Source organism: Dendropsophus ebraccatus, chromosome 8 (assembly GCF_027789765.1).
Source record: "Dendropsophus ebraccatus isolate aDenEbr1 chromosome 8, aDenEbr1.pat, whole genome shotgun sequence".
Lineage (NCBI taxonomy): Eukaryota > Metazoa > Chordata > Amphibia > Anura > Hylidae > Dendropsophus > Dendropsophus ebraccatus.
The window spans coordinates 88,475,885-88,497,827 of record NC_091461.1 but is presented as its reverse complement, the minus strand read 5'-3'; the positions used below and the strand labels follow the sequence as shown (position 1 = coordinate 88,497,827).

The 21,943-nt window shown below is 42.1% G+C and overlaps 1 protein-coding gene across 1 annotated transcript in view; it reads left to right on the top strand.

Moving 5' to 3' along the window:
- Positions 1-21,029, top strand: part of POLR3A (RNA polymerase III subunit A) — a 44,321-nt gene extending 23,292 nt beyond the window's left edge. Inside the window, exons 17-31 of the mRNA XM_069980875.1 lie at positions 1,468-1,579; positions 1,937-2,055; positions 2,722-2,859; positions 4,288-4,458; positions 5,507-5,620; positions 10,586-10,672; positions 13,462-13,544; positions 13,915-14,085; positions 14,591-14,684; positions 16,501-16,593; positions 16,678-16,842; positions 17,700-17,864; positions 18,807-18,938; positions 19,022-19,154; positions 20,144-21,029. Coding sequence (XP_069836976.1) covers positions 1,468-1,579; positions 1,937-2,055; positions 2,722-2,859; positions 4,288-4,458; positions 5,507-5,620; positions 10,586-10,672; positions 13,462-13,544; positions 13,915-14,085; positions 14,591-14,684; positions 16,501-16,593; positions 16,678-16,842; positions 17,700-17,864; positions 18,807-18,938; positions 19,022-19,154; positions 20,144-20,295 — 1,929 coding nt within the window. The 3' untranslated portion in view covers positions 20,296-21,029. The remainder of the gene's footprint in view (positions 1-1,467; positions 1,580-1,936; positions 2,056-2,721; positions 2,860-4,287; positions 4,459-5,506; positions 5,621-10,585; positions 10,673-13,461; positions 13,545-13,914; positions 14,086-14,590; positions 14,685-16,500; positions 16,594-16,677; positions 16,843-17,699; positions 17,865-18,806; positions 18,939-19,021; positions 19,155-20,143) is intronic.
- The last annotated feature ends 914 nt before the right edge of the window (positions 21,030-21,943 follow it).

Here is a 21,943-nt window from a genome sequence, read left to right as displayed (position 1 = left end):
CGAGGAGGAAGAAGACCCGGACCGCCCCCCGGCTCTGACGTCGTCGTCACCAGATGCCGCCCCGGAGAAGAGGACCGTGACGATCGTAATAGGTAATGTATACATTCCTTAACTTCCGGGGTGGAGGGTCGGGGGTCCGAAAGTGGGGGAAGGGGGCCAGGCCGGGTATTTAACCACATTACAAAGTTATATAACTTTGTAATGTGTGTTAAATGAGCAAAAAAAAATTTTTGTGGGAGTTGTCCTTTAAATCTAGAGATGAGCGAACCTGGAGCATGCTCGAGTCCATCCGAACCCGAACTTTTGGCATTTGATCAGCGGTGGCTGCTGAACTTGGATAAAGCCCTAAGGCTATGTGGAAAACATGGATATAGTCATTGGCTGTATCCATGTTTTCATGGATCCAACTTTATCCAACTTCAGCAGCCACGGCTAATCAAATGCCGAACGATTGGGTTCGGATGGACTCGAACATGCTCGAGGTTCGCTCTACTTAAATCCTAATGACAGGGACATTTTAATGATTACGTTGTATTACTTTTCCATAGATGGCTGTATTTTCTTCCTTTTATTTATTTATTTTGCTCTTTTTATATTCCTCAAACTTTTTGTCAAGTTCGTTAGATGCAATGGTCACTTATATAGTTACACTATATAGTGTAAATTAATGGGTTACAAATCTTGGCTTCCAGTGAGTGGAAATTTTCTTGTTTTCTTCCAGATACATGACTTGTTAACCCCTTAACCCACCCATACATAATTGGTAATATATTTTGTCCCTTGTCTAGTAAATTTAATCTCTCCTGCTGTCAGACTCTCTACCTCTCTACCAGAAGAATGCATGTATGTCGCATTTTGCGCTATTTGGAATCCTTAAACGGGTATTACCATCTCATCTAATATAGTTACACTTGTAAGACTTTTAAAGTGAAATATTGATGCAAAAATATTCATTTAAAAAAATTTCTTTCTTCTGATGTACATGCTCTCTTCCATTGTTGACAGCTTGTTGCCTTGGTTACCGGCCATCACTCTGCTCTAAAAGCAGTGGTCTGACTGATGTATATAGCTATAAAGTACATATTTGCATATATTATACTGTATGGGCACACTATATAGCTATAAATCTACTCTATATTTACATATGTACGCCAGCCATACCATTGCTTTTAGAGCAGAGATGTGGTCAGTAACTTAGATCATTAGCTGTCAACAATGGGAGGGAAAGACCAGAATATCAGGAGAAGGAAGCAAGTTTGCTAAATGAATGTATTTGTAAAAATATCTATCTTGATGACACATATAACTATGTTGAGATGGAAATAACCATTTAAGTCTTTCTTGATGCAATCCTTACACAGGCTGAGATCATTTAGAAGTGTGAACAGGGTATAGCATACAAAAATGTTTTATGGGCTTAAGAGCTAGTTTTGTTTCTCAGTCCTGTTATGTTCTTTTCTTTACCAGGCCTTGATCTTGCGTGAACTGTCAGTGATCAGAGACCATGCTGGCAGCGCCTGCCTGAGAGAGCTGGACAAAAGCAACAGCCCCCTCATCATGGCTTTATGTGGCTCCAAGGGTAAGTTGCATAACAAAAATGAAAAGTAGCCCTTCTAGCTATTGCTGATAAGTCATGATCGACTGGATATGTTGGGACACCAATCTTTCAAGTGGTTTCCTTATTTTAAAACGTTTGTTTAGCCTAGGACGAAGTTGATCAGTGGAACGTCTTAAACGTTTCTACTAGATACACTCTGATTTAGCTGAAAAGAATCCGTACTTTGTATGATTAGAGTCCTTCCACTCTAAAAATGCACAATTCTAAATCGTGTGCTATACAAAGAAAATGTGGAATTCTGCCATAGTCAAGGCTACTTACAAGGTAAAATCATACAGGTGTGGTCCCATATATATAATCATTGAATCTTTTGTTTAGGGTCATTCATTAACATCTCCCAGATGATTGCCTGCGTGGGTCAGCAGGCTATCAGCGGCTCTCGTGTCCCTGATGGCTTTGAGAACCGTTCTCTTCCACATTTTGAGAAACATTCAAAGGTTAGTTTCCCTGCAGGGCTTTTGTTGGTGAATATTTTGTCACAGTGTTTTACCTTTTGTTGATCATTTAGTTTGCTTGCGGAGATGTAATCAAAGAATTGTAAAGCCTCCTCGTGTATGAAAATGAAGCCTTTCTTCTCATTTGAAGGACAGCAATTGCAAACAATACTCTGGACTGATGTTTTGTTTGTAGATTAAAGGACAAGTCCTGTATACTTACCCATCCATGCCCCCACAGCACCACATTACCGCTTCCGGACCCAGCCGACCGCCTCCAGCTCTGCTTCCTGCAGTGTCATGGTCCAGCTGATGGATTGCCCGCTCAGCCAGCCAGTGACTGGGGCAGGACACCACTGAGTGGGCAGTACATCAGCCGGCCCAAGTACTTTTCTTCTGGGTCATGACATAGCAGTAACCCAGAAAATGAGTTCCAGCAGCGGTCAGACAGCTGGTGATGAGGTGTTGTAGGGGCACAGGGACAGGTAAGCACACTTTCTTTATTATGTTCCCCCAGCTCCCTTCCTGCACTGTAGTTTTTGATTCCAACTGACTTCTCCTTTAAATCACCTTCACTGAACTATCATTTGTAAAGTGCTTGTAATACATGTATGTATTATGTAACTTTATTTCTGACATTTGAATCTGCCTCCTAATACATATTTACAGCTACCAGCAGCTAAAGGGTTTGTGGCAAACAGCTTTTACTCTGGACTGACTCCTACTGAATTCTTCTTCCACACTATGGCTGGACGTGAAGGTCTGGTTGACACAGCTGTTAAGACAGCAGAGACTGGATATATGCAGGTATGGCCTTCATGTTAAGTATTTTATCTGTGTCACTTCGGTTAGACTGGTAAAAACAGCCCCAACATCTTGACTTTGTCTTGTAAACACTTTAAGTAAAGCAGGTAAGTGGCAGTACCAATAGGCATAGCCATTTCACATATCATTAACTTTATCTCAATATACACTATGCATGTTCAGTTTAGCTGTGATTGGTTACTGTGGGCAGTTTACACCAGTGTATATCTTACACCCTTTGATAAATCTCCCCCTATATATAGGGGAAAGGGGTGGATAACTTGGCTGCAAAGTAAACCAGAGGCAGATGGAGACACAAATGCTGCTAAGAGTTCTAGTAAGTGTTGGTGCTTACACTGCATGATATTGCTCTGTGATGATCCTGTTTCTGAAGGTCCATAGAGATATATTGGAGCAGGGTTCTTTATCTGTGTAGTATGTGGGAGACATAATAGCAACTTGTCTCCACACACTAGCTCAGGGACAACTGAAAAAGAGAGATGGGGCTTTAGTGAGGAAACTGGTAAAAAATTCTGTGTACAAATAATGTCCAAAAATAGTGATACTCCTGTACAGAATTGACAGCTTATTTTGAAAAGTCTCTAACTATAATAAAATATGCATACACCCAGGACATGGAGTACATTTTAGTCTGCAGATGCCCAGTCTAATGTAGTTATAGTATTTTCTTATGTTCTTCTGTAGAATTAGTCCACTGGTGATATTAGGCTAGAGTTGTAATGACACACACACATACACACACTGCATTTGTAATGACAACTAAAGAATTCTTACAACAAGATTCCTCCGAAAAGAAGACTGACACAAATGAATTTGGAGGACCCTTTAATGTGCCCTACTTCCAAAAGGGTTTTTACTTTTTCTGGGAAACATGAGAGCCAGTCAATGGTATCAAAGCCTTCATAATCCAGGAACTGCCTACACACACTTGTCCAGTGTTGTCCTCCACCAGGGAAAGCTCAGGGCTAAATGCACAAATCTATGATCTGTCAATAGCTAAGGATTTCTGCTCTATACCTTACAGTAGGCAGGGGTACCATTGGTTATCACAGAGGTTTGTGCAATCCTCCAAGGACTATGCCTGCCCTGACGTTGAATTAGTTATACTAAATATTTTTGCTGGTAACATAGTATTCACCATGTCCAGATTCTCACATCTGTCACTTGCTCAGTGTGTTCCTGCTCTTATCTATGAAGAACCAGGTCATCAATGGTGAAGCTGCCAGTTGTGGTGTTCTCTCCCACCTAATGCTGCCAGTAGTGGAGAGACGTCGGTCAGAAAGGATAACCATTCTTTTTGGGTGTTGTCCTGCTGTTTCCTCTCTATTTCATCATTGTCACTTTTATTTGCACCAAAGCAGGTGACGTTGATTGACAATCTGTTATGCATCATTGATTTCTTCTTTGCAGAGACGTCTTGTGAAATCTCTTGAAGACCTCTGCTCTCAGTATGACCTGACCGTTCGGAGCTCTACTGGTGATATTATTCAGTTCATTTATGGAGGAGATGGGTTGGACCCTGCAGCTATGGAGGGAAAAGATGAACCTCTGGAATTTAAGAGAGTTTTGGACAATGTGAAGGTAGGAGGGATGCTCGATTTTGTCAGTTTCTTGTCCTGCTAGAGAAATGCATCTTTTTCCTAAAGGATATGTCCACCGTTGCAAACTAATTTTAGTACCTTGAAGGGGTATTCCACTCAGGCATAACTTTCGATATGTTGCTGCCCATAGTGAGAAGGGAGGGGGGAGGAGGAGCTTACTCAGGTTTTTTTTGTGTGTGTGTGTGTGTGTGTGTGTGTTTTAGCAGAAAGCATCAGCTCAGAATTCAGAGAAGGAGACTGAATAGATTATAACAAGTATGGAAGGAATTGTTAGTCTCACCATGGGCAGCATGGTGTTTGAGTGAAATAATGCATATATTGAAAACTTCCTGCTGTTTTTTCTCCTTCAGTTCCTATGCAAACGTGTATGTCTACCCTCTGTAGTCTGATCCATACCACTTGTAACCTGAAAGTATTTTAGCATCAAGTAGGGGAGAGAAGTAACACTTTTTTACAAGACAGAATGGCGCATATCTAAGAGTTGTATTTAGGGGTATGATATTTTTATTGCAAAGTTGCTGCTTTTTTCATTTTGGTTGCATTTGAGCAATAAATTAGATTGCATAGATTTTAAGAATGTATACTTAGCTGTCCCCATGCCCCTGCAGTGGCGCGTTACTAGCTCTTAAAGTCACCGGGCTTCATTTTTTCCTGTGTTTTTCGTCACGTTTTTATTACGTGGGGGAGTGCCCAATCAGCCAGTCAGTGACTGCTGTGGTGTCATGCCTCAGTCGCTGAGTTGCATTCTCTGAGCCTGAGCTGTGACGTTGCAGGAGTAGGAAATAGGGGAGGCTATCGGTGAGGGGTCGGGGGTGGCTCTGGCACAATAGAGAGTATAGGGGTAGGTATCTATGCTGGTTCCGGCATGCAGTACATTTTTAACTATCTGAACCCTCCCCCCCAAGTTATGGTGTTGTAATTAGTGGAGGAGGGTTTGCTATTCCGTTTTATTTAGTGTAATCTGTGTGTGAATGTAATCCTATTTTTTTTTGTTAAATTTTTCAACTTTTCCTCATTTCTTTTCACAGGCAGTTTTTCCCTGTTCAGATGAACCAGCGTTAAGTAAAAATGAGCTTGCTCTGACAACCGAATCAATTTTAAAGAAACCAGAATTTTTATCCTGTCAAGATTCTTATTTGCAGGTAATGAAAAGGCAATTTCTCAGACTCCAGTATATATCCTCATCTTGTACAGTGGCATTATATATATATATATATATATATATATATATATATATATATATATATATATATATATATATATATATATATATATTATATATATATATATATATATTATATAGTAAAACCTCGGTTCCCGAACACCTCGGAGTTCGAACAATTCGGTTTTCGAACTAAATTTCCCCCTGAAGTTTTGCTCGGTATCTGAACATTGCTCGGTATCCGAACAAAACCAGGGGGATAACTGTCAGCTGCCAACTGATGTTCAGCTGGCAGTTAGAGGTGTTCGGTAACGGTGAGAGGCAGGAGCGGGTGGCTATTTAAACTTGCCGCCGTGCTCCTGCTCCTCTCAGCTGTGGGGGACTTCCTGTAAAGAAGTGGGGAATCCCATCATTATGATGGGATTCCCCACTTCTTTACAGGGTGTCCCCCGCAGCAGGAGCACGGCGGCAAGTTTAAATAGCCACCCGCTCCTGCCTCTCACTGCGGTGACAGGCTGTAAAGAAGCCGGCTCCCAGCGCTGTCCTCCTGTCTCCCCACCAGCCCCCGCCGGCCCGGAGCGCTTCCGATAAACTTACCCAGCCTGTACACCCCTATAGACTGCGGCACCCCTATAGACTACAAGTGCTTATTCTTTTTAACAGAAGGTCACCCACTCTAGACAATCACTTGAATGGCCAGCTGGGAGGAACCTCCTAAGTGTGGGACACAACACTGCTGGGAAAGCAAGGCTTTAGGCCTGGACTACACTGCATCTTTCTGTAGTGCTACTAATTGATTTTAAAGGGAATCTGTCAGGTCTAAATCATACTCTGATTTCAAGTATCCGTTGCAAGTTGCTGTGGATGCCTCCTTCCTCTCTGAATTGATTTGACATAGAGAGCTCAGTGCTAGAAGCCAGCATAGCCCTGGCATTACACAGCACTTTGTTTAATAGAAGAGATGGAGAGGAACACTTTTATTACTTCTGTGTATCCCATTTATGACCTATAAAGAGGAATTGTGTGTTGTACTGCTTTTCCCCTCATCGTCTTGACAGCACCTGAGAGTACTCCAGGCACCAAAAACCTGGAGAATTGTCTCTGAAATTGTCTTCAATGAAACAAACTAGGCAGTAATCTTTATATATACAATAAAAAGTTGGTTTTGACCACTCGTGGTGATCAGGATATAAACTAGTGCTCTCCCATTTTGGAAGGTATACTTGTAAGATGTGGAAATGTAGGAAGTAAGTACCTGGTAGCAGAAGGCATCGGCTATCTTCTACTCTCTGTTCATTCTCTTTAAGCAACTTTTATTATATCATTTGTTTTGATTCCTCAGCATTTCCAAGGTCTGTTTTCCAACAGGACCCATACCCCCTTACAGTTCTGCTGACCCAAGCATACATTTCTATAGGATTCTATTGCAGCTATAGTTCAACTTGGCAGGTCCACAACAAATCCATGTTTAACAGCCTTAGGCCATGTTCAGACCTTGTATGAAATCGGCTGTTCAGTGACACGGTCAGTCTCAGAAAAGATCTCTAACGCCACAGAGTTCTGATGTAGGCGCATCCATGCGTGCCCGCATCAGAACTCCCCACTGCACACTACGGAGTGTGCGGCCGGAGCTTCTCGCTCCACAGTGTGCACTGACAGGGTTTTCTGTGGCTGCTATTCAATGAATAGCGGCCACAGAAAATTGACACGTCAGTTTTCTATGGCGCCACTAGGGATCCCGGACGGAGTGTATACCCTGTGTATACACTCCGGCCGTGATTCCCTCGGCCTGCAGCACAACATAGGTTCCATACCAATCACGGCCATTGCAACAACGGCCGTGATTAGTACGAGACTTACGTTGTGTGAACATAGCCTAAATATGGCTGTTACAACATTCTTTACTGACCTTTTGAACTAAAACCATACTAAAATCCTGAGCGCTAAAATATAATGATTTTTCATTTCTTCAGATAAAATGTAATTTTTAAATGTTTTTGATCCTAAAAGCTTGTTTGCCTTCTCTGTTTGAAGTCTCTCACAGATACAGGCTTCAGCCACTATTATGAGGTAACTGAGCATGGGACGAGCTCTGTGTGTGGAGATGCTGTGTGCAACGTTTGGAACAGGAACATGTTTGACTACACTTTGGGGAAGATTTATCAAACATGGTGTAAAGTAAAACTGGCTCAGTTGCCCCTAGCAACCAATCAGATTCCACCTTTCATTTTCCAAAGAGTCTGTGAGGAATGAAAAGTGGAATCTGATTGGTTGATTGGTTGCTAGGGGCAACTGAGCAAGTTATACTTTACACCATGTTTGATAATTCTCCCCCTGTGTGTTTTTTACTGTGGCCTCTTGGATGTCTGCATGCTGCAGATTTATCTGTATACATTTAACATCTCCCTGTGCTTCTGACATATAGTACTGTGCACAAGGTTTAGGTGGGTTGGAGAAACTTTTACAAAGTAAAATTGCTTCCAGAAATAGAACAGCATCAGTTCTTCTAGGTACACCTGAAGGCTATTTATTTTTAAATACAGATAAAAATGTTTTGTATTTTTTCATTTGTAACAGCAAATCCTAAAAACCATATGAGGGTAATAACACCTTCTATAGTAATAAAAGAATGAAAAGGCATGGAATGTAAAAGGAGGTTCCCCTAATCCACCTACCCGACTTACCGTCATTGCTCCGCCTCGTAAAGGGAGCCAATCGAGACTATTGTTCCCTACTGCACAACATAGCTCTGCTGTGCAGCTACCTGGAGCTACCAGCGCATATGCAGCGGTTGCTTTACAGCAGTGAAAAAGTAGTTTTATTCCGGTGCGTGAGGCAAGGAGAGGGGTGACAACTAGTCATCTAAGGAGCCGCCGCTTGACTTGGCACATCTCTCTGCCTGCCAGCGTGCAGTGCGGAGATGATTGACAGGCAGAGATGCCACTAACAGAGCTATGCTGTGCAGCAGGGAACCATATCCGCGCAATCGTGCCAATTGGTTACCTTTAGAAAGAAAACGAGAGAACACGATAATACAACAGAATTGTAGTGAATTGCACTGTGAACCAATCACACCAAATAAAGATAAGGGTAAAGCCTTTGTGTAGTGGTATAAAGCTTAGGGCTACACTTGTAAGGTGGACAAAGGAGACATGCTGTGTTAGTATCTCCATAGCCTCCATATTATTCCCCCCTCCAGCGCCATGACATCTTCTTCTATTCTTTTTAAAAATTCACACGTGGCTGGGGTTTGACTATCCAGCTCGCCATAGTTTTGGGAGCCCACTATATAGCCAGTTTAACATTGTCATTCCCCTAGAGGTCTTCCGTATAACCAAGGAGATAGTATTTATTCCCTAGGCACCCAAATTCAAAAGACTGAGTATATGTAAGAGAAAAGCTGCCCAAAAGACATTCAAGAGTGTACACTACTAGAACGTGTGCATAATAGTAGCAGGAGAAAGTGTGGGACAGAAAACAATGTATTTGGAGCTGATCAGTTACCTCCCTGATGTGAGGGTTTCTAAAGCCCCTTTTATACTGGCCAAATATCTGCCGTGTAAGACGGCCAGCGGTCTGCCAGTGAAGAAGTAATCGCTAATTCGTCAGCCTATTGCATCCTTTGTGTGTGTGTAAATAGAATGTGCCGCAGACTATGAAGAAGTTAATAGGCTGCACAATTGATTGCACTGATCAGCGCCTGTTTGCGGCACAATATATCGGCTTGCGTGAAAGAGTGCTTGCTTTTCTTTTTCTCTTTCTTTTTTTCCCCCTCACCTACCTAAAACTTTTGCACAGTGCTGTATATGGTTTACGGTTACTGACATAATATTTAGAGAGGAGGCTACATTATTGATGCATCTAACCCTTAGTGAAATAGTCAAAACAGCGAAAGGAGTCTTCGCTCAGCGAAATGAAATGTACTTGTACAGCATGGATTTTCTTCCAGCCTTGCATCTTTTTGCATGGCAGGGCACAGAGCCTGTGTAGGGGTACACATATGATGCCTGCACACCTTCTTTCTCTTACAGTTTTCCCTCACAGATTGTAAGCCCTTTTGGGCAGGGCTCTTTGTTGTTTAACATTTGTTCAAAATATGTATTTAAACCCGTCTGTATTTTGTGTGTATAATGCAGTCTGCTTTGAAAAAAATAATGCAGCTACTGGAGACTATGCCCATAGACATATGCCACTGAGTTATGGCCAAAGTCAGGGTCTCAGTGGTGAGTCCACCAATCAGTAGAAAGAACATTAGAGAGAATTGCTCAGTTGGCTGCTAGAAATTGCTATAGGCCCGTTTATTATGGAGAGAGCATAAGAGCTGAGCATTTCTTCATTCTAGTGATCAATGGTGGAATGGTGGTCTCTGCAGCCAGACCCCAAAACAATTAAAACTTTTGCCATGTATGTGACTTTTTCTTTTTAATGATTGTAACAGTCAAGGTATGTACAGGAGGAGCTCAAGTGGCTTTTAATGACAAAAAAAAAACAGGAGGCCACAATCGGAGATTACTTGGGAGAAAGCTCAGACGCAAGATGAAAAAATACTTTACTGAAAAAGTAGTAGATGCTTGGAACAAACTTCCAGTCGATGTGATTGTGAAATCTACAGTAACTGAATGTAAACCTGCCTGAGATTAATATATATCTGTCCTAAGATGGAAACAGTAATAATATAAGGGCAGGCTAGATGGGCAGTGGGTAGTCCTTTTTTGCTAGCAATCTTCCCCCTCTTTCCCAATTACTTCGATTAATTTATTCATTAATGCTTGCTACCCTGGAACACACTGCTGGGAGTAGGTTGGTCCAAAACTCCATACACCTCTGGATCCAGTAGTGTTTTACACTCAAAGCAATAGTTCACTTATTTTTTGCACAGCTTTAGTACAATCATGATCTCTTGCTTACTTTTATTAATTGGAGTTTTATTTTCTCTCCTCTTCAGGAAATTAGGAAGTTTATGAAGGCCATTTCAGAACGTATCAAGAAGACCAGAGACAAATATGGCATCAATGACAATGGCACCACAGAGGTAATATGCCCTATAGTTTAAGAAACAGATGTTGAAATTTCAGTACTGAGAATACCAAACAGGTGTACAGTGACATCAGTATATAGATAACTAAGGAAAAGTCTGAATCAATCAGTGTTTGTTGCATAGTCTTTTTAAGAGATAGTCTGTACCACATATGTGGACTACTAATAGATGGTGCCCTGCCTTGAAAGCCACATAATGAGAAAAGTTATTACGAGGTGAAGCAACATTGCTGCACTCATCTATTAAAGTGCAAAAGTGTTTATTCCAATGACATGGGCGTGGATACAAACAAATTAAACACAGGCAATGATCGCTTCACGCTGAATGAGCACTATCTCTTAGCCGTGACACCATTAGGGCCCGTTCACACTACAGATTCAGCGCAGAGATTCCCACGGGAACCTCCATGCGCGGACTCCTTGCCAAATCCGTCCTGCTGTGTCTTTCAATGTCAATTCTTTGGGTGGAGAGCTGCGGAGAAAGGAGGCGCATGAACCTTTCCATTCAAAAACATAGCAGGAGGGATTCGGTGCGAAGTCCACTCACGGAGGTTCCTGGCGGAATCTCCATGCCAAATCCGTAGTGTGAATGGGCCCTTATATAGGTGCACACAATAGGTGCTGCTCACCAGGGGCTTAACTAGAAATGGCTGGGCCCCACAGCAAACTTTTGATTGGGGCCCCCCCCCTCCTCGACCAACCACTATGCCATCAACACACCCAGCTCTACACAGGTTCTATACACCATATAAATTACACTGCAGTTATATTAAGTGACTCACAGGGGACGCCTTCTCTCATTAGAGTTGTTTCCTTTTTATTTTCTTCTCCATCTGTCCTGGGCCATTATAAGAACTCCGAGCCACGAATCCACAGAATCTGCCAGACAGACAAATTAGGCTCTGTGTAGACAGCTTATAGATTGCCCCTTGTTCAGTCCTCCATATAGATGGCCCCATGTGCATCTACTATAGTAGAGATCCCGCTCTGTGTAATCCATTTATAGTAGATGACACCCTCTGTGCATCACCTATATCAGAGGTAGGGAATCTCTGCTCTCCAGCTTCTGCAAAACTACAACTCCCATCATTTATGGACAGTCAAAAATAAAGCTGTAGTTTTGCAATAGCTGGAGAGCCAAGGTTCCCTATCCCTGCCCTACAGTATATGGTCCCCTCTGTGTAGTCCTCTTAGATGACCCCTCTGTGTCAAGCCCCCCCAGTGTAGTTCCCCTTATAGATGCCCCCTAGTCCCCTTCATAAATGGCCCCTCTGTGTAGTTCCCCTTTTAGATGGCCCACATTCCCCATAAAAGTAGCCCCCAGTGTTGTCCATCCCCGTCCCGCATATAGGTAGCCCCCAGTGTTGTCCATCCCCCATATAGGTAGCCCCCAGTGTTGTGCATTCCCATCCCCCATATAGCCCCCAGTATTGTGCATCCCCCATATAGCCCCCAGTATTGTGCATCCCCCATATAGCCCCCAGTATTGTGCATCCCCCCATATAGCCCCCAGTATTGTGCATCCCCCATGTAGCCCCCAGTGTTGTCCATCCTTAGCCCCCAGTGTTGTCTATCCTTAGCCCCCAGTATTGTGCATCCCCTTCCCCACATAGCCCCCAGTATTGTGCATCCCCATCCCCACATAGCCCCCAGTATTGTGCATCCCCATCCCCACATAGCCCCCAGTATTGTGCATCCCCATCCCCACATAGCCCCCAGTATTGTGCATCCCCTTCCCCACATAGCCCCCAGTATTGTGCATCCCCTTCCCCACATAGCCCCCAGTATTGTGCATCCCCTCCCCCACATAGCCCCCAGTATTGTGCATCCCCTTCCCCACATAGCCCGCAGTGTTGCCCCTCTGATTAAAAAAACAAACACATAACTCACCTAACCCCACGCTCCCCTGTCGGTCGCCGGTCTCCTCTTCTCTCTGCCTCCGCCCGATGAGCAGCCCTCTGGTGAAGTCCTGGCAGCGTCATCGCTGAGCGCTCAGTGTGCGCCGCGGCGGCTGGGACTTCCGGTTTGTGTTCTTAGTACCGGAAGTCCCAGCCGCGGTGGCGCACACTGAGCACTCAGCAATGACGCTGCCAGGACTTCACCAAAGAGCTGCTCATTGGGTGGGACACTCTTGTGATCGCAAGCAGAATGCTTGCTTGCGGTCACAAGAATGATTGACAGGGCGGGAAGCCTATGGCTTCTCGCGCTGTCAGTCAGAACACTGAACACCCGGGAGGCCCGCTCGGCCGCCGGGTGTTGCAAGCAGTCATCTTCGGGGGGCCAAGGCCACGGGCCCCCTGATGTTAGGGGCCCCGTAGCAGCCGCTACGGCTGCTACGGCGGTAGTTCCGCCCCTGCTGCTCACAACTCTTCTGTGGAATAAGCCAACATAGCATGCTCACAAATGTGTCCCATAGTAAAAATAAAGTCTAAAGATGGTCATTGTGGCTATGTTCTTGAGGCTTGTTGTAAAGCATGTCACTAAATGCTGTTGAAAACAGTTTAGGCAAGATGTCGGGCCCCCATAATAATGCACTACGAATAAAAAGGTTACAACCAGAAACTTTAAACAGATTAGAGAAAAATAACATTTTCCAGCATCTGGCTCTAATCGGTAAAAACAAATTTAGATAATATATTCTCTTTGATTTATACATGCAGTGGATGAAAAGGTGGGGGGTGTCTGACCAGGTCTTCTCCTACTTGAATGTTAGCAATTTTCCTGTTTATGGAACAAGCAACCCTAATCTTCTTTTTTTTTTTTTTTTTTTTATTTCACGCACAGCCTCGTGTTTTGTACCAACTGGACAGGATAACACCAACTCAGCTTGAAAAATTTTTGGAGACGTGTCGTGATAAGTACATGAGGTATAAAATTATGACTTTGCCACCGGGTACGCACATATGGCAGAGACTGGGTGGTCATCTTTAGGCTGCTATTGCAACCCGTCAGCACCTGTCATTGGGATGTTCCTTCTATCTAATCACTTAATACCTTGGCTGTTATCCCCAAACTGGACCAACACAACAGTGTCAGCTGTAATACCGGAGCTGTGCCCACATTATCCCAGTGCTGTGAATTTGCAGGAGTCTGCCCTAGATACTTTATGCTAGCTCCATAAGTGTATGGTTTTTATACATGGGGGTTGTACCAAGGAAACAAAAATACTTGAGTTTTTACTTCTTTTTTTTGAGCAGAGATTTTAATTAAATTTATTATTTTTACAAAATTTCCCAGAGCTCAGATGGAACCGGGTTCTGCAGTAGGAGCCCTGTGTGCTCAAAGCATTGGGGAGCCAGGAACACAGATGACCCTTAAGACGTTCCATTTTGCTGGAGTTGCATCCATGAACATCACATTAGGTGTGCCTCGTATCAAGGAAATAATCAATGCTTCAAAGAACATCAGGTACACAGAGTTGATTTTTTTTATGTAGAATTATACATACATGTGGTAAGATGCCCTGCTATGCAGATTATTGCAGTCATTTATTTCATTCACCAAGTTTGTGATAACTAAAGTCTCTGTGCTTTTTTCCTCTTGAGGGGTTGTCTCACTATGCCTACTTTCCAAATCTCCTCTTAAGGCATATGAATGTCATATAGGGCGAGATACCCATTAGAAACCCCTCTGTCAGCCAGATTAAAGACACCGGTTATAACCATATCCTGCACTGGTGGTCTTTGTTCCCTTTTAGTATCTGTTGCAGTAGAAATATATGGATTTCTGAAGAAACCCCAGAGCTAACAAATGATTACTAAGGGATTTCTGACGCTAGACCCATGTCGGTCAGCTGATTGCTGGGATGGCTTCATGTAATGGTTATGCATTATGATGAGACAGTCTCTTTAATGGATATAAAGGAAGATAATATGTAAGAGGTGCATATTAAAATATTTTTTTTTCACTTCAGTACACCTATCATAACTGCCCAACTGGACAGAGATGATGATTCGGACTTTGCCCGTCTGGTAAAAGGCAGAATTGAGAAGACCTTGTTAGGTGAGGTAAGAAAAGTTAATTTTGAGTAATTTTTCAGTAACTGCAGGTAGAACAATATTCTTTTAAGGGGTGTTCCAGCAATTAACATATATTCTCTGTCTACAGAATAGGAATAAGTGTAAGTACAATCACAGGGGTCTCTCTGTATAACTTATGTTCTGCTACTTCATTCTCTGACTATGGGCCACCACACCATTACAATGGGAAACTTGGGACCCAATTCTCAAGATTTCAGTGGGGCCCAGCAGTCTGCCCCTCACGACTATACACTTAAGCCGGTGTTAGACAGCCCAATATTTCGGAGCAAAGGAACAGCTCAGTGCTCGCTTGCTCCTTGTTCCCTGCTTGCGGATGGCACAGCGGTGGGGGGAGTGTTACGTAAAGCTGCAGAAGGGGCTGTTCGGACAATCTTTAGATCGTCTCGGTAGCCCATAGAAGATTGCAGCCAGCAGACCAGCGCTATTGTTGTTTGTCACCTTTGTGCATGCACCATTTTACCATCAGCCGATATTGTGCATGTCAGCTGATCGTTGCCTTTCAGCATGAACTATTACACAAAGCGATTTTCATCTGTGTTTACTAGTACCCCTTTAAATCAACTTAGTGAAAGAAACCTTACTTTCACTAAAGACTTCGCTGTTAACTATCTGGACAAGCTCCTTAAAAAAAAAATTATGGACCAAAATACAAATAAAAAAAACTTGGATGCACATGTAGTCTGAAGACTGACTAGTGCCGTGTGAATGTAACAGGTATGAATTAAAAATTGTAATTGATACTTAGTTTACAGTTAGTAATGAGAACAGGTATTCAAGCATGAACTCTTAATATAGACATCGCCATGCTTCACCTTTCACACATATATTCTCCTTCCCTAAATTTAGAACACTCCTAGAGGTTTCTCTTATACGAGTGCATTATAATCACTATATCCGTTCACATAATCTCTAAAAAAGGATGTTTGTGTGGCCTTTTTGAAATCCTAAAGAAGCAAATCCATTTAGGGTTCTGGAGGAAATCATTGTGGTCAGTGGTTGTGTGCCTTGTCCCCCATCAACATATGTGACACCTACATTCACACTATGTGTCGCCAACATTTTCTACCTTTCTCAGTCAGTTTGCATAATTTCTCTTGTGTTACTGAAGGACTCTATAGAATGTTACCACTAGGTGGCAGCCACTTAGCCTCTTCTATGTGGGCTGTATTCTTTCCACAGACACTAAACCTGTCTGTTTCAGCTTAGTATCCCCCCAGAGAGGCACACTAAATGGGGGTCACCCTGTTGGTCTTAGCTAGGAACAAAAAGCTATTGGGGGGGGGGGGGGGAGTAGAGCACCTCCTGGTGAGTATTCCAAAGCTCCTCTGTCTCCCACTTTGTATCTCCCCCTGACCCTATTTTAGTTTTTTTTTCCCTTCCTCCTTTCATCTAGGGCTGTATTACCAGCCTGCCATGGCTCCTATTGTGGCCTCCTTATCCTTCTCACTGCAGTTGCCCTAACTCCATAGTGGCCTATCAGGCCACACGCATCTTAATCATTGCTTGGTAATTTTTTGTTAACACCCCTAGAATGGGTGCAATCCGTATGTCTGACATCCTAGGCTACTTAACCAACAGATGAACCTGGTGTACTAGTGAAAGCCTCTTGACCGCAAACTGCATAAAAACAGCCAAGTCTTACCCCTTACCTGAGTCCTTGTGCTGTGCCTGGTCAGTTTATTTAAGGACTTGACAGTATTAGGAGGTGACAAATGTGCAGCAAATACAGCATAATAAAGATGGATTAGTAACATTAACAGTTACAATATTTCTCTTGACACAGATTTCCGAGTACATAGAGGAAGTGTTTCTTCCTGACGATTGTTTCCTTTTGGTAAAGCTTTCCTTAGAACGTATAAGATTACTGAGACTTGAGGTGAGTAAATCTACATATTCTATATTGTGAGTCTGCTTTTTATGCAAAAGTTTGAGTTTTGACGTGTCTGGCTTTTTTTTTCAGGTGAATGCAGAGACTGTGAGATACTCCATCTGCATGTCCAAACTACGGGTGAAGCCTGGAGATATTGCCGTTCATGGGGAGGCTGTGCTTTGTGTTACACCAAGAGAGAACAACAAAAGCTCAATGTACTATGTCTTACAGTCACTTAAAGAGGAGCTCCCAAAGGTTGGTGCTACATTGTTTGTCTAAATTACTGTTTGATGTTGAAGACCCTTTTAACCCCTTCATGACCAAAGGTCATTGATGCATGGGTGTCCGGGTCACATTAAAGGAATGTTCCTCCTTGCCATAATGCTTTTATTTTTTCACCTACATGGTTGGTTGGGGTGTCTTTTTTTTTTTTTTTTTTTTTTGCACCACGATCTATAGTTTGTATTGCTGTAAAAGGAAAATGGTGTATTGGTGATATTGGTGTAAAAGGAAAATTTTTGATCTTTTTTTTTCCTGATATAATTTGTTGAAGTAACCGATCGCAACAACCCATAGAAAGTGTCAGAACTGAGTAGGCCTTCAAACCTGACTTGGTTATACCAGTTCCGTCAGCAGACATGGACTAAAATTCCAGCAGCTTTTTGTGATAAGCTTGTGGAAGGCTACCAAGGAGGTTGATAGCATTGCCTTTGAATTGTCTACCTTAGGTCAAATACTAACAATATATAAGTAAACTTCAGAGTCACTGGGAATGTGATGAAATAAATCAAAGCTTAAAGGGGTAAAAACTTTCCTGCCTGGACAACTCCTTTAAAGAAGATTGTTGGCAAATTATTAACAGGTGGCGTAGCACTTCCCATCTTTTATACACCTAAAACAGATTGATACAGTAGTAGGAATCATAAATGACATGAGAGGGAAGGTGTACTGGGAGTAAATGTCAGGAATTGTGAAAAACTGAATTTTAAGTGGCTAAAGTGTATGCAGACTTATGACTTCAGGAATATGAACTTAGTGTCGGAGTCGGATCTAGGCTTTTAATGGACTTTTATTGAGATTGTTTTGTTGTCTCCTCTTGTCTACCTGTTCAGGTGGTGGTACAGGGCATCCCTGAAGTAGCACGTGCTGTCATACATATTGATGAACAGAGTGGTAAGGAAAAGTATAAACTTCTGGTGGAAGGGGATAATCTGCGTGCTGTTATGGCTACCCATGGAGTGAAGGGCTCTCATACTACTTCAAACAACACCTATGAGGTAAATTTCTGCATAGCCTATGGTATTTATTAATAAAAAATATGAAGCTGAAAGGATAGTATCTGAATTACTTTATTCGATGTTCAATACATTGTGACAGAAATAAGGTTAATTGATATATTTTGTGTCCCACTGTACAGTTTGAGCAGTCAGGCCTTAGAATTTTGCAGGATCAGAGATTTCCAGGAATAACCATCAGTGTCACATTTGTTTTAGTGGAAAGGCTTGCCACAGTGAAAAATGGACAGTACACGGATGGTGCATCCGTGGTGGTCCTTCAAAAATGGACCATTTGGAGCTTCTGTTCTGCTAAAACAGACCGTATAGACCAGGGGTGTCAAACTCGGGCCCTCTAGCTGTTTCAGAACTACAATTCCCATCATGCCTGCTCAGCCAAAGCTAAAACTTTGGCTTTCCAGGTATGATGGGAATTGTAGTTTTGTAACAGCTGGAGGGCCTGAGTTTGACACATCTGGTATAGACACACTTCCTACTTTTTTGCACAACTGATTATTGGTCAAAAACAGATGTGCAAACAACATCTTTAAAATTAATGGGTCTCTCGTCAGTGAATGAGGATCCTGATTCACGGACGAAAAAAACACAACTTGTGTGGATGAGGCCTTATATGCTGGTTTCAGATCTTGCATTTTGGTAAAACCCACAGCAGATCCATAGTTAGTACAATTGCAATTTGTTAAACACCTTTAGGCAATTCTCCTTGAATCACTCCTGCAAAACACTGCACCGTCACATAAAAACAGTTATGTTTTTTTTTTCCATCAGATTCAATTAAATAATGTTAAAATAAAATCACACTAAATAGTTTTGCTGCAAAATGCATTTCTCCATTCCATTTTCTGAATTTTGTGTTTGGCATTTGACATCTGTTATATTCTGACACTCCAATACAGATTTTATATCAATTTCTCATTCATTCAGGTGGAGAAGACTATTGGTATTGAAGCAGCTCGGTTAACCATTATAAATGAGATCCAGTACACAATGGTGAACCATGGGATGAGCATTGATCGGCGACATGTGATGCTTCTTGCAGACCTCATGACTTACAAGGTAAGGACTAGGCCTGTTATTGATCAAGTCCGCCATCTCCATTACGATTCAAGCTTATCTTTTCTTATGTACCTTTACCATAGGGAGAGGTGCTTGGTATTACACGATTTGGTTTGGCAAAGATGAAAGAAAGTGTCCTAATGTTGGCCTCCTTTGAAAAAACTGCTGACCACCTCTTTGATGCTGCATATTTTGGGCAAAAAGATTCGGTCTGTGGTAAGTAAATTAGCTGAACACCAAGTTTAGCATCTTTATACTATCAGCGTCAGTGACTGTGTCTGTCATTATTATCTTAGGTGGTTGGGTTGCCAAAGCCTCACAAAATTCTAAAATGAAGATATTGTTGGTTTGTCAGGGGAGAGTAGCAGGATAAGTGGCTTATATCCCTTAGATTTTGAGCTTTTACTCTGCTCATAATACTTCTGCCTCTTTGCTGTAGAGATGGTGGGAGTACCAAACACAACCAACAAAAAAAAAATCCATCCATTGTACTACCTTTCTGTAGTCTTTTATGCTTTTCTACAGATGCAAGCTGCCTGTTCTGTTTTTTCATTACCCCAAATCCTCTGTAGTGTACATCCTGTAACAGACTTTGTGTCAGCTGCATGGAATAGTGGTGCGCGGCCGTTAACTGATGATTTCAGCAGCACCATACATTACCTAAGCATGTTGCAGGTCTTCTCCTGCACTCCTCCTTCCTCCCGTTCCCGCGCGCAGCAGACTGCTCAGCCAATCACTGGCTAGGACTACCGCGGCCAGTGATTGGCTGAGCGGTCTGTCAGCTCAGGCAGGCCGCACTGAAGCTGCTGCTGCATGTAGGACCGGGAGGAAGAAGGAGCGCAGGAGAAACCCTGTAATATGCTTAGGTAATGTATGGTGTTTAAACAAGGGCTGCAAGGACATCAGTAACAATGTCCCTGCAGCCCTCGCTAATCGATTATTAGGCCGTGGAATAGGCCCTGTAAACGAGCGCCGATCTAGCAGATCAGCGCTCGTTTACATTATTGATCTGGCCCCCATCGGCCTGTGGAATAGGACCCAACATGCTTTTCTTTTGCATTGTACATTGTAAGGATTCTGAAAGTTGTTTGTTGTAGCTGTAAATATTCAGTGTGTTATTCTATGCATAGACGCAGTTCTTCTAAGTGTAAGCTCAACACCTTTCTATTAAATGGCTTGTCCTCACACTCTTGCTTTTTTCCTAGGAGTGTCAGAATGCATAATAATGGGCATTCCTATGAACATCGGCACTGGACTCTTCAAGCTTCTACATAGGGCAGACAAGGATCCCAATCCACCTAGGCGACCTCTCATCTTTGACAACAAAGAATTTCACCTTCCTATTACTAGTATGTAGACTGGAATCTTTGAACAAATCATCAGTCTTTTCTAGTGTCTGTTCTCTTTATGCTGACTCATGAATGCCGCAGGAAATGCATCCAATAACTAAAGCTCTTCAGGGAGATGGTATATACATGTAAATATGTTCAGTGAGGGAAAAATAAAGCTGCCTTTTCAGCAAGAAGAAAATAGAGTAAATGACGTATGTACATTTGAAGCGATCATGTGGATACAAACCACATGAACTGTATATATGACACTCTAAACACATTGGTTGTGTTGCAATTATTTAAATATTTTAGCCCTGTGCTTAAATACTGTGTTAAAAACACAATATGTGCACAGTTGTGGACTGTACAATCCAACAGTCTGCTGTATTTATTTAGGTTAATTTAATAGAGCTGAAGGAGTTGCTTTGGTGGGATAGCAGAAACCTTAGGTAGTGCAAGGATTCTGCCAACCAGGAAGCAATTAAAATAAAAATAGTTTTCACATTTTAGCAGCTATGATGCCAAAACAGCACTTGAATAGGATAAGCTGAACTAAAGAAGTATAACTGTATGTTTTGTGTTTTTGTTTCATTTGGTGGCTTCTTCCAACTTTTATGGATCTGTTTTGCATTGGTTATTTTGATTGGTTTGGAGGTTAAAAAAAAAACAACTTTTTTTTTTTGCTATTAAATATGCAATCTATGTAAATGATCTATGTAAATGTAGTTTTCTGTTGCCTTCTGGAAAAAAAATAAAGTATTTTTTGTTGAGACAGTTTTGTGTATGATTCATATATTCTTTGTGTATGTTTGAGAGGTGGCTGCATGCATCTGCCCCCCTCTATTGCCAACTATAGAAGGTGCAGCAGCAGTCAGTGAAGTGATAGACATGATATTTTTGACAGTGTATCATGACAAATTCTAGTCGGTCTCAAAGTAAAAGAATTCCAGTTGCCTATTACATAAGATGAGGATCTCATAGAGGTGTGTGGCAGCTACTAGTTTTGCCCACTGGCTGACCTTTATCTTGTCTGTAGCCCCAGCTTTAGTTCTGTTAGAGCAGAACATATTTAATGTAATAAAATAGGTCTTCATTTTCAAAAAAGTACCTCTCTTTATTCCTAACCTGCCAAGGGCCTATGTGCTATATATATATATGACTACTAGTGTACATATGTTAGAGTTTATAAAAGATGCTGTTGATTTGGGGCTTTTTTTTAAACGCAAGAACCTTTAGATAATTTTATTTTGGAATTTTGGATTTAGTTTTACATGTTAAGGTTGAAAAATGTCCTGGCTACCAGAGGTGCAAATTGTCCAAAAATTCTGGCAGTAAAAGAATGTAAAACTCTTTGCTAAGGGGTCCAAAGCCTTTAAAGGGCAACTCCAGTGTTTTAAGTTTTTTCCTTAATTAACACACACACTACAAAGTTATATAACTAATATATGTTAATTACCTACCTGGAGCTCATCACATGTGATCAAGTAAAAAAAAAAAAAAAGGCTACTGGTGTGCATGCACACCAGTAGCCCTTTCTCTCCCATTCACCTCACTGGAACCCGGAAGTGAGGGAGATCTGAAGACGCTGACCAGAGCTGATGGGGCTGTGGCTGATGGGAAATCTGTGATGGTGGGTATAAAATGTATTTGTGTCTGAGCCTGAGGGAGTTTTTT